Here is a 21,173-nt window from a genome sequence, read left to right as displayed (position 1 = left end):
CAAAACACTTTTACTTTTCTTTTTACATGAACCCAAACTGAAATTATTTACAAAAAACAGTTTTGTAGTAGGATGGGATGAACTATAGTCGTTGCTTTCATCTACAGTCATTGAGTAGTAAACCGTTTTACTATTTCAACAGCCACATGTATATATTATAAACATGTATAAAGTTGCTTCCAAATTATTATTTTTTTCAGGGCATCTTGGGACTAATACTGACCAAGGGAACACAAAACGAAGGATGGATTCCTGCATGCAAGAATTTGTGGTTAGATTCATTTATATTAAAGTAAAAGATTTAATTAAAATTTGGATGATCATAAGTCTTTTGAGGGAATTCCGGTTTATAGAAGATCCAGGTACGAGGGGTTTCACTGTACAAAACACATGACATTGGTTTGAGTAAAAACTAAAATTTGCTTTAAAATAATGGTGACCCACGGTTGAGGATTCACACACTCTGAATCTGTATATTTCTCATTCTAGACAGTGTACCATGATTGATATACATGTATCAAAGATCATGGTATGTGCTATCCTGTCTGTGGCATGGTGTATGTAAAAGATCCCTTGATAATGGAAAAAAATTAAGCGGGTTTTCTCTCTAAGACAATATGTCAAAATTACCAAATATTTGACATCCAATAGCAGATGATTAATAAATCAATGTGCTCGAGTGGTATCGTTAAACAAAAACAGATTTTAACTTTAAGTGGGCTTCCTCTCTAAAACAGTATGTCAGAATTACCAAATATTTGACATCCAATAGCAGATGATTAATAAATCAATGTGCTCTAGTGGTATCGTTAAACAAAAACAGATTTTAACTTTAACTTCAGAATTTGTAACAAGTAAAACATTGTCCATCAATGTAGTATAGCCAAATCACAGATTGATCAAGTACTTGGAGAATACTGAACTCACTACTCGGCAATACCATTTATCTTGCACGAGTGAATTGATGTTGACAGTATTTATTCACGAGTTGGGTATTCTGTTGATTACCCATTATCAATCTTTATCATTTTATGGAACATTTTGAAATGATACTGTTATTAAAAACAAGTTTGCAAGTTGAGAACAAGACAGTGTTGTATCATAGCTGTGATGTATGTATCACTGAAGACACAAGTTAGTTTCTTGACATGGACAGAACATATTTATGATTGTTTGTTGTTGCCTAACAGTCGTGATGTCAAAGCCTATAGTGAAGCACTGATTATGACGTCAGAATGTATCTAGTGGAAGAAATGGGTTTTTTCTTTTCCTAGGGAAAGATCATTTTTCTTTCCCCACTTCTCTCTGCCCATATGGGTAATAATTGAGTTTGTTTCATTTCCAGGTCACTTTCTTTTGTGCTCATACTGTCCAGCTTTGCCTTCATTCTCCTTATGATTTGCTATCTTCTCATCGATGTGTGGAAAATCTGGACTGGAGCTCCATTTTACTATCCAGGTAAATAGTTTAGTGCTTCTATAGAAGTTAGCCATAGTCTGTTTAGTGTAGAGGAACATACAGAAATGTTAGTCTATTAGCTACAGGGGAGCATTCTATTATTTTTATAGCAACTTGATTTTTGGAAATTTAGTTTTGATGTTATTTGTCATTTGATTTGTACATGTATGATGGTATTAATACAAAGCACAGGGTTTTTTATGGCAAGGAAGTAATAACATGTCTTTCTTTATTGTTACTAAGTCTTAAAGTACATTTACATAATACTATACATTTTAATTTTTTTTTTATATATATATATATATATTATTTTATTTTTATTGTATTTTCTTCATGTCTACTTTTTGAAAGCATTCAAGTGTATGTACTGAATGTTTAGTGTACATTATTAAAAGTTAATAAATACGTAGTACTAATAATACATTTATTGATTTAATTTATGGGCTTTGTTCTTGATACACAAGATATAAGTTTATATTTATTATTTATGTTCAATTATGACTACTCTGTTACACAATGTTTACTTAACATTTTTGCAATGGAAGAATGATGTAACTAAACAAAAGTTTACATTGTTCTGCTGTGTGTAATTAGAATATTGCTTGTTGTGTGGTATTTTTGCATGTCTTCGTGTGTAGTAATTAGGCGTAAAATCTAATAACTAATATCCTGCCAACTTGCCATTCTTATTTTGACTTCACACATTTAAATCTAAATGAAATCTTAAGTCAGTTTTCACTGGCCTCGGTGGCATCGTAGTTAAGCCATCAGACATAAGGCTGGTAGGTACAGGGTTTGTAGCCCCATACCAGCTCCCACCCAGAGCAAGTTTTAATGACTCAATGGGTAAGTGTAAGACCACTACATCCTATTCTCTCTCACTAACCACTAACAATTAACTTAACTCACTGTCTTGGACAAACAATGCAGATAGCTGAGGTGTGTGCCCAGGACAGTGTGCTTGAACCGCAAGGCTCAGTGGGTAGGTGTAAACCACTTGCACCGACCAGTGATCCATAACTGGTTCAACAAAGGCCATGGTTTGTGCTATCCTGCCTGTGGGAAGCGCAAATAAAAGATCCCTTGCTGCCTGTCGTAAAAAGAGTAGCCTATGTGGCAACAGCAGGTTTCCTCTAAAAACAGTGTCAGAATGACCATATGTTTGACGTCCAATAGCCGATGATAAGATAAAAAAATCAATGTGCTCTAGTGGCGTCGTTAAATTAAACAAACTTTACTTTTTTACTATATTTGTTTGGCAAGTGTCTAGAACATCATCACTAACTGTGTTTTTCCTTCTTCTTTATATTGTTATTTCTTTCTGCATTCTGCCATGCATGAACTACATGTAGCTTGTATCATTTGGTTTTTATGTCCTTTTTTTCTTTTCTTGATTTTATGGGGCCAGCCTTAAATAAAATAAAATTATTTTCTTTAATGAGATCATCTCATGGAATGAACTAAAATTAATGAGGGTGAGAGTGCACATTTAAAAAACAAAGAAGGTTGAAATCAATTCCGCTGTTACACGATCAGTTATAATAATATTAATTTTTGATGTTATATTTATAAAAACATTCAATTAAAGGGACATTCCTGAGTTTAATGCCATTGTAAGATGTTTCTGACTAACAGAGCATTTTTAACAACTAAAGTTTCATGTTAAATATATTTCTTGTTTAGAATATCGATAGTGTATACATGTATATTCAATGTGTTTGTGGTCATCCTTAATGTCTGTAGTAGCTAAAATTTACTTTTACTTTTTAATATACATATCTTCATATATATGAAATTATTGGGAAGAAAACTCTAGCCACAGCTTCTAGAAATATTGAAGCTATCAGAAACACTGTGTGTATATAGACACCGATATCAGGGCTTCTAGAATTTTTGTAAACTCCACTAGCCATGGGATCGGTGATTTTTTTTTAATTTACTAGCCACGATTAAAAATTCACTAGCCCACTTTACTTTAAGTTAATACAATTTTATGAAATAATTAGTAATAATCAGATATGTCACCTAAAGAGGGAGATAGAGCTTAAAAATAAAAACATTGGAGGATTGGGCTGGGGGCAAGATATTCATAGTTACAAAATAGATTTAACTGCAACATTTGGCCAAAAAAATCACTACCCGTTGGGCATGGCAATGGTAGTTATTTACTAGCCCAACATTGAATATCACTAGCCATGGGAATGGGGCTACCATAATCTAGAAGCCCTGGATATTCTAAACAAGAAAGTACATATCATATGTGATTTTAGTCATTAGAAATTCTCTGTTGGTCAGAAACGTTACAACAGCAGTAAAATGAGGACAGTGTCTAACTATCTTGCAATTACTAAATATAATTACAAGGTACATGACGATTAGAAAATATTCTGTATTTTCAGTCACTGACCAAATATATAGATTTTTGGGACAGTCGAACTCCTTTTACACTAGTTATGATCAGCAAAGGAATGGAATGCTGTTACGGTAAATGCTTTTGGGGAGGTTTTTTTTAATGTTTCGAAGACCATTTTTTGTTTTAAAATAAAAAATAAATTGTTGGTATTTAAGAATTATTTTGTGTGGTGTATAGATATTGTAGGTGAAAAGAAAGGTTTCTTTAAGGCTGGCCTAGTTTTATCTATCTGTGTGTCGTCTGCTTTCTGCCAGGCATGAACTCTATCTTTATGTACGTGGGACACGACGTGTTTAGCTCGTACTTCCCGATCGCGGTGTGGGTGGCGAAGCAATCACAGCATGTTGCTGCTGAAGGACCTGTGGGGGCCGGCGTTCTGGTGCCTCGTCACCTACAGGATGCACATCATCGGCATGTACATCAGCATCTAGCTGTGCAACGGCCTGCATGCTTTCTTGCCATGGTATGTCAGGTAGTGTCTATCCCTCTCTGCCAGGGAACATTTTGTTTAAAAAATTCTGATTAGCGATTTTTCTAGTCAATTAAAAATCTATTAGCAACGATTGTTTAATGTTTCGAAACTGCGTAGTGATCTCTGAAACTTGCGGTGTGATTTTGAACAAAATGTTCCCTGTCTGTATCTGTCTCTGTGTGTTAATTACATCAACTTCTTTATCTTTAACAATTATTAAAGGAACATAATCTAGTTTGGGCAACCATTTCATTGATGTTTCAAAAGGGATAATTTGTTACTGTCACAGTTTTAATTTTTTTTTTTTTTTTTTTTAATATAAGAGTTCTCAGCTACAGCACACATTAAAACATCCAATATCATAATAATGTAATGTGTAGAAGTAATATTTCAAGTTGTATTTATATATATCACTTATGGGTTTTGTTTTGCCCTAGTGCAATATATTTTAACATGCTCCTATACCATTAAGGTTTCAAGCATGTCTGTCCCGGGTCCTGTCTCTGGATAACCAGAAGCCTGATCCAAGAAAGACTTTGTGTTGCCATTGACAACTGCACACTTTGTAAAACCTATAACTCACTGAGCCAAATGTCATTATCATGTCACGCCACATCACTTAGGGATGTGGTACAAGTCAGATACTTTATAAGCTTATGCATGATTATTGCACATTTTGATCGACGGCAGATAGCTAGGCCTTCGACTGTTGACTATCGGTTAAAACATTGAATGTGTGCAATAACCATGTATATGTCAATTGTAAGTTTATACAGTAACATTTAACTTAACCCATTGTAGATAGTATTACAGTAACATTTAACATTTACACAGTAACATTTAACCCATTGTAGATAGTAATAGCATTAATTTGTAGATTTATCTCTCATAAAACTATTATACAGCCCGAATTGGAACATGTATCTTTAATTTTGCATGTCGTTTTGCATGTTGTTTTGCATGTTTTACACTGCAGTTAGATCTGGTTAAAAAGCTGCTTAAGGTACAAACAGAATATGCCAGTTAATGACAGGTGGTCTTATAAGATGGATCACTACTTACTACTAGTAATACATGACTTGGGGAGAATTGGTCGTCTTAAAAATGGAGTTCTCTTAAGATAGATATTTGCTTAACAGAGGTGGCATTTTAAGCAGGTTTTACTGTACTCATTTTAACATTGTATATCATCTGGTGTGTTCACAGCATGACAATAAGGGCTACATGTTTTTGAAGTATTATATGTTGTGGATTTATGATGCATTTGGTTTTAAATACTTGCCACCCACAGAATAATTTCCAACCATCTCCCCACCCCAATCAGGCCCCTACCCTAATAGCAGTATCCTACTTCGTTATCCTGCTGCCAGCCATTCTCAACCCTTGTTAATACCAACTATAGATGATCTGCTCGCAGTGTTCCATATTTTCAAGACCTGGAAAAGTTTTTGGGGGGCGGGATTTTAGCTCAATCGGTTGAGTGCTCGCTTGAGGTGCTTGCATCACAGGATCGAACCACCTCAGTGGATCCATTCAGCTGATTGGGTTTCATTCCGACCAGTGCACCACAACTGGTCAAAGGCTTTTCTGTGCTTTCCTGTCTGTGGGAAAGTGTATATGAAGGATCCCTTGCTGCTAATGGAAAAATGTAGTGGGTTTCCTCTGATGACTACGTGTCAGAATTACTCTGTGATCTAGTCGTGTCATTAAAAAAAAAAAACTTTCTTTGAAACGTTTTCTGGGATGGGATCTAGTTCAGTCAGTAGTGTTTTTCCCATCCCAACCAGTGTCCCACAACTGGTAAGTATTTCAAGGGCTGTGGTATGTGCTGCATTAAATTGTTTGTCAAGAGTTTTCAAAGATAATACAGCAATTACAGTGCTTCAATATTTTAAATCCAATCTTTTTATTAACATAGGCGTGAGAGAGAAACGCCATGACTTGGGGGCCACAATATGAACTCACATTTAATAAAGGCCACCCCATATCTTCCGACGCCTATGTATACTCAACAACGAAAGTTTAGCAAATATCTTTTACGACGTCTAAATTTGCCATGGTTGAATAAACTTAAAAGAAAACCAGGTCCTACTGTGTTAAGGCAAAGGTTGATGAGTTTATGTTGTTTGTAAATGGTAAACATTTCAGATGTGAATACTAATTAATAAAAATAGGTTAATTTATAAATGTTATGCCATTTCTTTTAACATTAGCTAAACTTTCGTTGTTGAGTATATAATATGTAGTATTATTTCAGTTAATAACATTTAACATTTTTTGTGGGGGTTTTCAGAATTTTACATAATTATATATAAATATATATAAATATGCTGTTTTATTCTTCTTTTTTTTTTTCAGGACTGAATCCTATTGTTCTTTATGTAGGACATGAAGTTTTTACGAAATTTTTTCCATTTCACGTCAAGGTAGCTAATCACCATCCAGAACAGTTAGCTCTCAGCATCTGGGGAACATTTCTCTGGTTCTGTATAGCAATCTATTTAGACTGTAAACAAATTTATATTACTGTGTGATCAGTATAAAATAAAAGATTTTTGTCTGGACAGTATGTGATTTTAATCATTTGATCATTCGTCAAAGAGGTGGATTTTTTGGTGCAATTTTATATTAAATTAACATTTTTGATGTGGAGATTTTTCAAGAGTTTTTAATGGATGATATCTGTTTGATCAGTGTGAACACAGAATTGACAAATTGGTTTTGATCACTGGTGGTAAAAAATGAGATTTCTTTGTGGGTTTTTTACTGTTTGATCATGCAACGAAGATAATTTAAGAAGAATTTACAAAGAATATTTATTTTACCATTTGAGGAGTTTAAAAAAAATCTTGATTTTTTTAGAGATTTCTTTGTTTTTCCATTTGATCAGTGTGTAACACTGGCATGTTGTCTTTGAATTGTTTCACTGTTTGATCAGCTAATGAAATTCATGGCGAGTTTTGATTGGGTGATTTTCACTATTCAAGCAACAGTACAATGTACATGCACATGTAAGTTGAATAAAATATATTATTTGACATGGTTATAAAAACGTTATTACTATAAGATAAAATTAGCTTATAGAAATTACTTTTTGATGTACGAATTGTATACTATTTCATTGACGAGATGTTACTATTTTATCATTATGTAATGTATTGATTTGCTAACAAATTAGGATGATTTTAGCATCACTGAGAATTACAGAACAAAAAAAAATGTTTTAAGAAAATATTAAATTTTACAAATTTATTTCACCGTTATAAACTTAGTTTGTAAATATCTCACTATTTATGCTGATGGAAAGAAATGAGGGATCATACCAACACTAACAGGAAAGAATGAAAAAAAAAGAGAGAAATGTTTTATTTAATGGTGTATTCAATACATTTTATTTACAGTTGTATGGCATCAGACATATGTGTAAGGAGAGGAAACCCGCTGTCGCCACTTCATGGGTTATTCTTTCCGATTAGCAGCAAGGGATCTTTTATATGCACCATCCCACAGCTAGGATAGTACATACCACGGCCTTTGTTACACCATTTGTGGAGCACTGGCTGGAACGAGAAATAGCCCAATGGGCCCACCGACAGGGATCGATCGCGCATCAGGCGAGCGCTGTACCACTGGGCTACATCCTGCCCCATCAGACATACAATCCCACATTACATCTTTGAAGGAAGTAGACATTGTGGGCGCGGGCTGAGATCGAGGGCACAAAGCAAAGTTTCTAGAGGGGTTCGGGGGTAGGTTCCCTGTAAACATTTGAAAACTCGATGTCCTGAAATGCAATTTCCTGCATTCTACAAATCAAATTCATCTCTGCCTTAAGATTTACTACCAATAATATTTTTGATGCAGAATCATTGAGGGGGCCCACCCAGCCCCCACAGCCGCACCCCCCCCCCCCCCTGCTTTGTACAGACATTACAAATGCTAATAGTGACTGAAATGTAGTCTGCAATGTCACATGCTCCTTTGTTTCTTTCTCTCAGCATATTTTATTTGCATATTTGCTGTCACATACATGTACATGTATTAATACTCAGTAGTTCATACAAATCTACAAAGTTTTTCTTACTGACATCATATTTTGGCAGTTGTAACACCTTGCTTTTACCTTAATATGTTGGCCTTTGATAAATTAGAAAAGGATACATTCACATGCATACCCATGATCAGTCAGATAAATTAGAAAAGGATACATTCACATGCATACCCATGATCAGTCAGATAAATTAGAAAAGGATACATTCACATGCATACCCATGATCAGTCAGATAAATTAGAAAAGGATACATTCACATGCATACCCATGATCAGTCAGATAAATTAGAAAAGGATACATTCACATGCATACCCATGATCAATCAGATAAATTAGAAAAGGATACATTCACATGCATACCCATGATCAGTCAGATAAATTAGAAAAGGATACATTCACATACATGTATGTACCCATGATCAATTGGTTAAATAGATTTCTTTATTGAGCTTTAATTGTGTTGGACCAATTGCAATTTGAATTTGGCTACAAATTTGTTGACTGAATTTATATATAATGTGTGCAGCTTAAACCATGATTTTATCCACTGTGTTGCTGGTCATCCAACGTGTATGCTGCATTTGCATGTGCTTAGAAATTGATATTTATTATGCAACCATACGTCCTGTGACCCAATAACCACTATCTGATCATTCAAAGTGTTCATGCCTAATAGCATCTTCATTGCTAGCATGATAACTTTGGCGTTGCTGTGTTATCAGGCCACTATAGGCAGGGCTTCTAGATTTTGGTAGTCCCACCCCATGGCTAGTGATATTCAATGTTGGGCTAGTAAATAACTACTACATGTATTACCATGCCCGATGGCTAGTGAAAAAAAGGTCAAATGTTGCAGTCACTAGCAACCAGTGACATACTGGTAGATCTTCCTTCAGTCATAGCTAAACTTGTGTTTATTTTCACAGAAAAAAAGTTTAAAATATTGCTTGAAAGGTGTTGCATTATTAAAAAAAAATAAAAAATTAGGTTACTGCTTTTGATATGGTGGTTATTTGGCTCAGGTTCGATAATGGTGCTGAAGCTCACCTGTTGTCTAAACCTTGCCAAATAACCACGAAATAAAAAATGTAACATGATATTCTATATTTCAGTTGTGAACTCTGTAAGTAGAAGTTGTTTGCACTGGGGTGCATTTGTAAGGAAGTAGGTTCGAGTCCACAACAAAGTAGTCAATGACAAATACACATGTATATGTTTTTACTAATAAAATGATGAATCTTTAAAAATTAGTAATAAACTTTTAAGAACAATTTGGCTACACCCTTAATTAAATTTTGCTAGTTCAACAACTCAAATGTTTGAAATGGTTTGTACTTTTTTAATGACATCATATTTGCAAGTACAATTATGAATGCTTTTTTTTTTTATCAAAACGAAGTTGAGAGAAAAATGTTAACACCATTTTTCTTTTTAAATTCAAAAGGTGAAGGTTATTAGGGCAGCATTATTTTCAGAGTTTACAAGTTACAAATACGAGCTCCAATGCATTTTGGTCTCATTTTCATGTTGGAAGTTGGTCGATATACTTACAAGCACACTCGAATGCAGCACTAATGTAGGAGATCAAACTGCTCATTACTTTCCATATTTAGTTTTTAATGTGAATTTATGCGTATATAATTTAGTTTGAGCCACTATGTTTGTAGTAAGTTAAACTGCATATTACTTGTCCTTTATATTTTTTCATGTGTACAGATTTGTGTATTTATGTGTACCAACTCTAGTTTGATCTACTGCATACCTTTGTAGTAAGTTAAACTTTATTTTACTCTCTTTTTTTCATGCATACAAAATTATACGTATTTATGCACGCATACAAAATGATGTGTATATAAAATCTTGGTTTGAACTACTACACCAGAACCACCATGAACAAGTGGGTAATCTAAACAAGAATGTAATATGTCATTTTACTTACAAGTTGAACACATCCTACAATACTGCCAACAACACAGCCAACTCAGAGATGCTCACTGGCCAACACCGAAAAACACAGAAGAAAAACTTTATGGAGACCATGAATCCCTCCGTGTCACTGTGAGATTCATCCTGGCAGCAAACATCTCCCCGTGATATCATTACAAGAAGAAACGAAAAGAAGAAGAGAAGAAGACTTACAAGTTAAAGAGTTTTTATTTTGCCATAGTCCAAGGCGGACCCAATATTCTTCATCCATCTTGGACTAATTTTGCTGGACACATTTTACAATGGCTGTAAAAACAGGAGAGGCCTTTTTAATCCAGTAGATCCATAATAATTAGTTTGTGGTGATAACGTTAATTTGCTTACTTTTTCTTGACGCCAAATGAGTTTGTCAATCATACTTTCAATTTTCATTCATCCATTCATAAGTTCTCTTTGTACATGTATTCTGTCATACTAGACTTGTTTTATTCTTGTCTGATTTCTCTCTTACTAATCACAAACTGCTGTCCTGAACAGACAGTATGCAATCTTGTTTTCTGATGCTCAAGATTCATTTTCCATGCGCAGTTTATGATGTTTGGCTCATATATGTAAAATGTTTATATGCAATAAAGTTTATCTAATCTCTTAAAAACACTGCTATTACACTAACAGAGTGCTTTTTTGTTTTTGCTTCGTTTTTTCTTTTTCTTTTTTTATGCCTTCATTGTGCATTCTGCACTCACACTGCACCCACAACATGCCAAAAACCACGGACATGAAATATGACTTTTAATCTTTTACTAATGCAACATAAACTACAACAGCGACTACAGTTTCATAAATTTGTGTGATTTTGCTTGTAATAAATATCATAAACAGTGTTGGCATTTTTCACTGAAAACTATTTTTTTTAATATATAACTTTTTATTACATATATGACATTAATTAAGAAACTAAGGTCCTTTCCTAAGCTGTTGAACAATAAAATTCAGGAGGCAAATTCAGAAAGAGCCTATAAAAAAAAAAAAAAAAAAAAACGTTTTGCTTGTTATTTGTGTTGGGTTTTTTGTTGTTTTTTGTCTGAATGCAGATTCTGTTTTCTTGTTTCTATCTTTCTAGGGAATTATATGTAGCCCAGTGATATAGCACTCACTTGATTGGGCTATTTCTCACTCCAGCCAGTGCACCATGTCTGGTACATCATAGGCTGTGGTATGTGCTATGGGATGGTGCATATAAAAGATCCATGCTACTAATGGAAAAAAATTTAGTGGGTTGACCATATGTCAAAATTTCCAAATGTTTGATCTCATATAGCCGATGATTAGTAAATAAATGTGCTCTATTGGTGTCGTTAAAGAGTAGCGCATGAAGTTGCAACAGCGGGTTTCCTCTCTCTATATCTGTGTGGTCCAAGTAACTGACTACATATAACTGTAAATAAAATGTGTTGAGTGTGTCGTTAAACAAAGCAAACTTTTAACTATCTTTCTTGAGCAGGATTTAGCTCGGTTGGTAGAGTGGACCCGTTGGGTTTTTTCCATTCCATGCACAATCTAATTAAAATTAGCTCCACAGGTTAATTACTATTACCTGTAGATCTAACAGCACCCTGTTGACTGTTCATTTGACCAATCAAAACCTTACTTGCAAAATCATGCCAGTGATTTGAAAAGAATTTGAAAACATTCGGGATTATGCGGAGGGTATACGAAATGATTTGGGTGAATTACGAAGTATGCCGGAAACCAGTTTCAGTATAAAATTTATGTTTAAGACGAAAAAAACCTAAAACGTGATGGTATAACCATAAAATCTGTTTATACTAGTATACAATCCAGAGTTTATTATTGCACTTTTCCCCCTGTTTTTTTAATGTTGAAATGGACTTAACAAGTTCGCCTATTGCATAAAATAGTCTCGCCTGATATTTTTAGAATTTGTATGCTCCCGAATAACGTTATAAAAGGCGAAGTGTAATTGGTCGATATTTAAATTGTTATTTATAGATGAAATGTCACCTGGACATAGGAGTCCACACAATGCTGTTAGATCTACTGGTAGACCAGTAGAGCTAATTTTAATTAGATTGTTCCATGCAATGCCATATGACTGGTATATCAAAGGCTAAACACTGCCAGCTGTCCTCTCTGCAGGAAAATGCATATAAAAGATTCCTTGCTGCTAATGGACAATTTTTGCAGGTTTCCACTGAAGACCATGTGTCAGAATTACCAAATGTCTGACCTCCAATAACCGATGATTTATTTAATCAATGTGCTCTAATTATACAAAATAAACTTTCTCTTGTGTTGATTTCTGCTCCTTTTGCTTTCTTTCAATTTAAAAAAAAAAAAAAAAACTTTTTGCATAAAATAATTTTGACAAAGAACAAAGTAGATTGAATTTGATCTTACATGCTGGATAATTTTATTAAGTATGGTATTAAAGGTCATTTCGACAATCTCTGCAGGTGGTGGTGGTGGGGTGAGGTAAACGGGGAAATAGAAAACAAGTAGTCTTTTTGCCAATTAAATCATTAAATGCATGTATTGTTGTAACGAGGCATATAGAATTGGTAAACTGGCATGTACACATATAGGTAAAGTATTAAGGAAGAGTCTGTGATGTTGACACGATTAATACCTTCTTAAAAACGGGCTAGAGCTCATCTCCATAATCTTTACTTCTCGGAGATATGTGGGGGGTTTGTTTCAGGATGATGAAAAATTAATTTTGTGCCATTACAAACACTAGGATAGCCATCAACAACAATGTTTCTGCCAGAAAGACATTTTTTAGTTTGGCCCTTATTCCCGGTCGCCCCCCGAGTCATTTCGCCCTTATTCCCATTCGCCCCCAGGTCATTTCGCCCTCCATCATGAGTCGTTTCACCCTTATTGGGGTAGTAGTATGTAAAATTAGGTATATAAAAATAATTTTACACATAATTTTGCCGTAATAGTCGCCTAACAAGCAACAAGATTTAAAGGGACAGTCAACTCAAATAAGAGCCTTATGTGTTGGAAAGATGCATACCCAGACCACCAACACATACCGACACTTTAACAAATGAAAAACGCGTAATTTTAGAGTTAATAAAAAAACATGATTATTCCTGCTGAGGGCAGCCATTTTGTTTCGTTTTTGTGACGTCCGGTGGTATAGCTTGGGGCGAAGTGGCATCAGCTCCGTCCAACTCCTCTATGCACAGTGTAAACAAATTACGCTCTAATTTACGACAAGGCACTTCGCTTTCATCAACCTGACTTGTAAAACAACATAAATTATTTGATAGTATTATAAACTATTTAACTAAATATATTTCAGTTTGCATCATTAGAATTAAATGGAGTTCTAGTATTTTACTCTTTAAAAAAATCCAAAGAAAAAATGCCACGGAAAGAAAAAAATAAATTAACCAAGAAAACACTCCGATTATTATTTCAGTACGTGGGTTAATTTATGTACAAAACATAATACAGTTATTTCAACACTTTGATAATGGTGGTTTATTTTGTATTGAAAAATAATATATACTTGATGCTGGCTTACTGGGATGGATATTATTACAGAACATTGCGATGTATCCGCAAAAATCAGATATGTTTTGTTTTTTCAGTTCGAAGACTAATTCCAGACGTAGCCACCAGCTTGCCAGAGGGCGTATTCACTGGGATGGTACAAAATGGCTGCGCCCATTATATATAATAGCCATCACATTTAAGCGTTTTATTAATTAACTATATGATTATACTTGTTGATATTAAGCAATAATGTGCATTATATATCGTTGACTATGCATACCAGGCCAAATGCCTTAATTGTTGATATTAAGCAGTAATGTGCATTATATATCGTTGACTATGCATACCAGGCCACATGCCTTAATTGTCCCTTCCTTTAACGTAATCCAAAACTGGCCGTAACAAGAACAGACATCGATAGGGTCTAGGGCCTATGTTACGTTCAGTTCAGGCCTATACCGCAAACAGCCGTCTTTTCTTTTCTTTTTAAATCCCACTGCCCCCTTTCCTTTCTCTCCTTTGAATTCCATCTCATTTCTTCCCGATCTGGCAACTCCTCCGATCTTTCAACTTCTTTCGCTGTCCACCTCCACATCCCAGTCCTTGTCTTTCCAACCGTGACCGGTGCTTGTCTCTTGTGGCAATCTCTGTCACACATCTGCCATTCTCCATCAGCTTTTAGCTGTGGGCTTAGTCTGATCACTTCGGGGTGTGTTGAGTAGTTACTTCTGGCATTGTTAAGAGGCAATTGTAACCACCTACTACCGGCGGTCGTTAGGGCCGTGGGTCAGAACAGCTTTATTAGCGGCAGAGGACGAGGATGCCAGGTGGGTGCAGGGAAATGCACAGAGACTGCACCCGTGGAGAACGTTGAGACAGATAGTCGATGGTGTGGACAGCTCAAAAGACAAAGTCGGAGGAAACTGGCAGAAATGGTCGAAACAGATTGAAATCGTAGGAGAAATTGGAAAGTGTTTTTTTTATATTAAGATAATGAGAATGATAGGCAGAGGGTGATAGATGTAAAAAAAAAAAAAAAAAGATGAATGAATGTGTGAGCCAGTTTTGACGAGATAGTCTTCTTTTCTTTTCTTTTTTTGGTCTTTTTTTTAAATTTAGTTTGGATCGACAACTACAGAAAGCAAATAGTGTCTAATGAATCTTCTCGTATACAGTTATGAATAGCTCGATTTCACGAAACTGGAAAGTGCCACAATGAACCATTTTCATGTACATGTATATAATGTGTAGGGCAAACGGGGGACCGATGAGCCACCCCATATAACTACTGACTGCACAACAGTGGTGACATCTACCCACTGTCAATGCAACTACTATATATGTGACCTTCACCCTTATTGTTTAGAGAGCTTTGGAGCAGACGATCAACAAACCAGTTACAAAAAGAAGTTTGTGACTACCTTGAGTAATGTTTTTGTGTGTTTTGGTTGCAGTTTAATATTGAGATGATAATACATATTTCACAGATCTTGTAAAGGTTTGTGTGGGTTTTTTGTTTTTTTGGGGTGGTTTTTTTTTGGGGGGGGGGGGGGTAATAATCTCTCTTGACTTCTAAATACAGTTTTAGTCGATCAGCCATGCGGTTCTCTGGTATACTTGGCTAACATAATGAAAGTGGTGTTGGGGACCAATGAGCCATTTTCTGTGGTGTCCGATGAGCCACTTTGGGGTCTGATGGGCAGGTGGCTCATTGGATCCCACTGCATTTTAAAGGACACAGAATGACAATTCATTTGATGTTCATCCATCCACCTCAGGGAATGGGACAGCTAATTCATCATCTGGTCATCAGGCACAGCCTTCTACCAACACACAGCCTCCCATCAGCACACAGGCACAGCCTTCCACCAGCACACAGGCACAGCCTTCCACCAACACACAGCCTTCCACCAGCACACAGCCTTCCACCAACACACAGCCTTCTACCAACACACAGGCACAGCCTTCCACCAACACACAGCCTTCCACCAGCACACAGGCACATCCTTCCACCAACACACATCCTTCCACCAGCACACAGGCACATCCACCAGCACACAGACACATCCTTCCACCAGCACACAGGCACATCCTTCCACCAGCACACATGCACAGCCTTCCACCAACACACAACCTTCCACCAGCAGCACACAGCCTTCCACCAACACACAGCCTTCCACCAGCACACAGGCACAGCCTTCCACCAACACACAGCCTTCCACCAGCACACAGCCTTCCACCAGCACACAGGCACAGCCTTCCACCAACACACAACCTTCCACCAGCACACAGCCTAACACACAGCCTTCCACCAGCACACAGACACAGCCTTCCACCAACACACAGCTTTCCACCAACACACAGCCTTCCACCAGCACACATCCACCCACCAACACACAGCCTTCTACCAGCACACAGGCACAGCCTTCCACCAACACACAGCCTTCCACCAGCACACAGCCTTCCACCAGCACACAGGTACCCACAACGAGTATATTCTCACAAAATCTTTTTTAAAAACCATACAAAACACGCATTATTCTAAAACATTTTAATAACAAAATACGCATTATTTTAATAACAAGGACAACAACCATGCCATATATTGAATTAAAATCAAAATTTATAACACGAAAACAAAAACAAAAAACATGAGGGCGAAACGACCCTGTTAAGAAGGTGAAACGACCCGGTATGGGGGTGCAACGACCCGGTATGGGGGCGAAATGACTCGGGGTGAACGGGAATAAGGGCGAAATGACCTTATACCATTTCTTCACCACTTTTACATGATTTAGATCTAGTCTACTTGTGAAAAATAATTACAAATGTAATTAATTAATCCTACAATTAATCTTGGCATAATTAATGCAAGAATATCAAATTGTAATGTGCAGCCAATCAAATTGTAATGTAAGACAATCAAATTGTAATGCGAAGCCTCTCAATATGTTATATAGGGCTAGGACATAGCCCAGTGGTAAGGCAATCACCTAATGTGCGGTAGGTTTAAGATCGATTTTCGCAATGGGTCCATTGGGCTATTTTTTTCATTTTATCCGGTGCTCCACAACTGGTGTAACAAAGGCCGTGGTAAATATATAATGTTATATTTTAATAACATGTTTTATAATGTTGTTTTGCCCTTGTTACCAGTTCGCCCAAGTCATTTCACTTTTTTTAACATTTATAAATAAGGAAAGAAAAGGAACAATAACCCAATAACACCCCCTCCACCCAAATATTATTGTAATATTATTTTATGGATATTTGATAGATATTTGGCTGTGTAATAGCTGCACTGTTTTTTTTCTCTCACTAGACCAAGTGCCAAAAATACCATATGTCAAATACTAAGTACTAAAGTACCTATTCCATAGGATCTGCGGAGGCGTCTTTAAACAGACAATCCTGTTCTTTCCTATTTGTTAATTTAAAAATAAGTGCAACATTTATTAAGCTTATCTACATAAATATATTTGTATAATAGTTGAATTTTGCATTTCAGGTAGAGAACTAGTACGGTTCGTTAAAGACTGAAGCTAGAAGCCATTCCATGCTTGTTTTTTGTGCGTTTTTTATGGACAGAGCCTGATTTATTGTCTTGTTGGGACAGGACAAGCAGATTACAAAATGGAAACAATAAGAAAAGTGCCAGATCTGTATTCAGATGATGAGGCAAACTTTTTCATGTTTCATAATGATTGTTCCTTCGTAAAAAAAACACAAAAAAAACGTAATAAGTGTCAGTGTGTCAGATGTTGAAGTTGTGAGATACAAGTGAATATCAGACTGTACTTGGAACATTGAGTACTGAAAAAAATAATTTAGTCCACTGAAGCCATGCAGTAATGATAATAAAATTGATATGAAACAGGGTTTTTCCACCTAGACTCTATTATTCAGTACCATTTCACCTGTTATTTGTATGATCAAACCCTACATGAAATTGTTTTCTGGATAGTTAATTTTAAAAAAACATTAATGCCGGTGTTTTACCAGGACAAAACTAAATATAGAGGCTGCCCAACAAAACTGTTTCAGGCTGAATTTCGTACCATTTCAGAACACGGGCCGAATGGCCAGGTCATCGAATGTTTGGGAGAGCAAAACGTTCGCCTTGAAAATCCCAAATTATATTACGTCATTTTTGTTTGTTTTTCAAAAGGACAAGATGTTTTTGAAATTTGTGAATGTATTACGTTGGTTGCGAGATTCTATGTGCTGTAGAACACAGAGGAGTAATAAGGTGGACGTTGTTCCGTCGCCGGTGTCTTCCCAGGACAGAACTAAATATAGAGGCTGCCCAACAAAACTGTGAGTGAATTTCATACCATTCCAGAACACGGGCCGAATGGCCAGGTCATCGAATGTTGGGGAGAGCAAAACGATCGCCATGAAGATCCTAAATTATATTACGTGATTTTTGTTTGTTTTTCAAAACGACAAGATGTCTTGGAAACTCGCGAATTTATTACGTTGGTTGCGAGATTCTATGCCGTAGAACCAGAGAAGTAATAACGTGAACGTTGCTCTGTCGCCGATGTCTTCCCAGGACAAAACTAAACATAGAGGCTGCCCAACAAAACTGTTTGTGAGTGAATTTCATACCATTTCAGAACACGGACCGAATGGCCAGGTCATCGAATGTTGGGAAGAGCAGATCGTTCGCCATGAAGATCCTAAATTATATTACATCATTTTTGTTTGTTTTTCAAAACGACAAGATGTCTTGGAAAGTTGCGAATTTATTACGTTGGTTGCGAGAGTCTGTGCCGTACAACCCAGAGAAGTAATAACGTGAACGTTGCTCTGTCGCCTGTGTCTTCCCAGGACAAAACTAAACATAGAGGCTGCCCAACAAAACTGTTTGTGAGTGAATTTCATACAATTCCAAAACACGGGCCGAATGGCCAGGTCATCGAATGTTGGGAAGAGCAAAACGTTCGCCATGAAGATCCTAAATTATATTACATCATTTTTGTTTGTTTTTCAAAACAACAAGATGTCTTGGAAATTTGCCAATTTATTACGTTGGTTGCGAGAGTCTGTGCTGTAGAACCCAGAGAAGTAATAAGGTGGACGTTGTTCCGTCGCCGATGTCTTCCCAGAACAGAACTAAATATAGAGGCTGCCCAACAAAACTGTGAGTGAATTTCATACCATTCCAGAACACGGGCCGAATGGCCAGGTCATCGAATGTTGGGGAGAGGAGAACATTCTCCATGAAGATCCTAAATTATAATAAGTCATTTTTGTTATTACGTTGGTTGCGAGATTATATGTGTTCTAGAACCCAGAGGAATAATAATGTGGATGTTGCTCCGTCGCCGGTTTCGTCCCAGGACAAAACTAAATATTGAGGCTGCCCAACAAAATTGTTTGAGGCTGAATTTCATACCATTCCAGAACACTGGCCGAGTGGTCAGGTCATTGAATGATGGGGAGAGCAGAACGTTCGCCATGAAGATCCCAAATTATATTACGTCATTTTTGTTTCTTTTTCAAAACAAGATGTTTTGGAAATTTGCGAACGTATTACGTTGGTTCCCAGATTCTATGTGCTGTAGAACCAAGAAGAGTAATAAGGTGGACGTTGTTCCATCGCCGGTGTCTTCCCAGGACAGAACTAAATATAGAGGCTGTCCAACAAAACTGTTTGAGGCTGAATTTTGCATACGATACCAGAACACGGGCCGAATGGCCAGGTCATCGAATGTTGGGAAGAGCAGAACGTTCGCCATGAAGATCTCAAATTATATTACATCATTTTTGTTTTCTTTTTCAAAACGACAACATGTTTTGAAAATTGCGAATTTATTACGTTGGTTGCGAGACTCTTATGTACTGTAGAACCCAGAGGAGTAATAAGGTGGACGTTGTTCCGTCGCCGATGTCTTTCCAGGACAGAACTAAATATAGAGGCTGCCCAACAAAACTGAGTGAATTTCATACAATTCCAGAATACGGGCCGAATGGCCAGGTCATCGAATGTTGGGGAGAGCAAAACGATCGCCATGAAGATCCTAAATTATATTACGTCATTTTTGTTATTACGTTGGTTGCCAGATTATATGTGTTGTAGAACCCAGAGGAATAATAAAGTGGACGTTGTTCCGTCGCCGTTTCGTCCCAGGACAAAACTAAATATAGAGGCTGCCCAATAAAACTGTTTGAGACTGAATTTCATACCATTCCAGAACACGGGCCGAATGGCCATGTCATCGAATGTTGGGGAAAGGAGAACGTTCGCCATGAAGATCCCAAATTATATTACGTCATTTTTGTTTGTTTTTCAAAACGACAAGATGTCTTGGAAACTTGCGAATTTATTACGTTGGTTGCGAGATTCTGTGCCGTAGAACCGAGAGAAGTAATAACGTGAACGTTGTTCCGTCGCCGGTGTCTTCCCAGGACAGAAATAAACATAGAGGCTGCCCAACAAAACTGTTTGTGAGTGAATTTCATACCATTCCAGAACACGGGCCGAATGGCCAGGTCATCGAATTTTGGGGAAAGCAGAACGTTCGCCATGAAGATCCTAAATTATATTACGTCATTTTTGTTTGTTTTTCAAAATGACAAGATGTCTTGGAAAGTTGCGAATTTATTACGTTGGTTGCGAGAGTCTGTGCCGTACAACCCAGAGAAGTAATAACGTGAACGTTGCTCTGTCGCCTGTGTCTTCCCAGGACAAAACTAAACATAGAGGCTGCCCAACAAAACTGTTTCTGAGTGAATTTCATACCATTCCAGAACACGGGCCGAATGGGTCAGGTCATCGAATGTTGGGAAGAGCAAAACGTTCGCCATGAAGATCCTAAATTATATTACGTCATTTTTGTTTGTTTTTCAAAACGACAAGATGTCTTGGAAACTTGCGAATTTATTACGTTGGTTGCGAGACTCTTATGTACTATAGAACCCAGAGGAGTAATAAGGTGGACGTTGTTCCGCCGCCGACGTCTTTCCAGGACAGAACTAAATATACAGGCTGCCTAACAAAGCTGTTTGTGAGTGAATTTCATACCATTCCAGAATATGGTCCGAATGGCCAGGTCATCGAATGTTGGGGAGAGCAAAACGATCGCCATGAAGATCCTAAATTATATTACGTGATTTTTGTTTGTTTTTCAAAACGACAAGATGTCTTGGAAACTCGCGAATTTATTACGTTGGTTGCGAGATTCTATGCCGTAGAACCAGAGAAGTAATAACGTGAACGTTGCTCTGTCGCCGATGTCTTCCCAGGACAAAACTAAACATAGAGGCTGCCCAACAAAACTGTTTGTGAGTGAATTTCATACCATTTCAGAACACGGA

At 36.8% G+C, this 21,173-nt stretch overlaps 1 protein-coding gene across 4 annotated transcripts in view; it reads left to right on the top strand.

Annotated features, from left to right (window-relative positions):
- Positions 1 to 6,907, top strand: part of LOC121379047 (heparan-alpha-glucosaminide N-acetyltransferase-like) — a 55,703-nt gene extending 48,796 nt beyond the window's left edge. For 2 of the 4 annotated variants that reach the window (XM_041507493.1, XM_041507491.1), the window contains 4 exons: positions 201 to 271; positions 1,346 to 1,458; positions 4,126 to 4,343; positions 6,702 to 6,907. In XM_041507493.1, coding sequence (XP_041363427.1) covers positions 201 to 271; positions 1,346 to 1,458; positions 4,126 to 4,343; positions 6,702 to 6,707 — 408 coding nt within the window. In that variant the 3' untranslated portion in view covers positions 6,708 to 6,907. The remainder of the gene's footprint in view (positions 1 to 200; positions 272 to 1,345; positions 1,459 to 4,125; positions 4,344 to 6,701) is intronic. The other 2 variants (XM_041507492.1, XM_041507494.1) reach the window with 2 other exon arrangements.
- Positions 6,908 to 21,173: the final 14,266 nt, after the last annotated feature.

Source organism: Gigantopelta aegis, chromosome 8 (genome assembly GCF_016097555.1).
Source record: "Gigantopelta aegis isolate Gae_Host chromosome 8, Gae_host_genome, whole genome shotgun sequence".
NCBI classification, from domain to species: domain Eukaryota; kingdom Metazoa; phylum Mollusca; class Gastropoda; order Neomphalida; family Peltospiridae; genus Gigantopelta; species Gigantopelta aegis.
The sequence above is the reverse complement of the archived record's forward strand: the minus strand, read 5'-3'. Positions and strand labels throughout refer to the sequence as shown.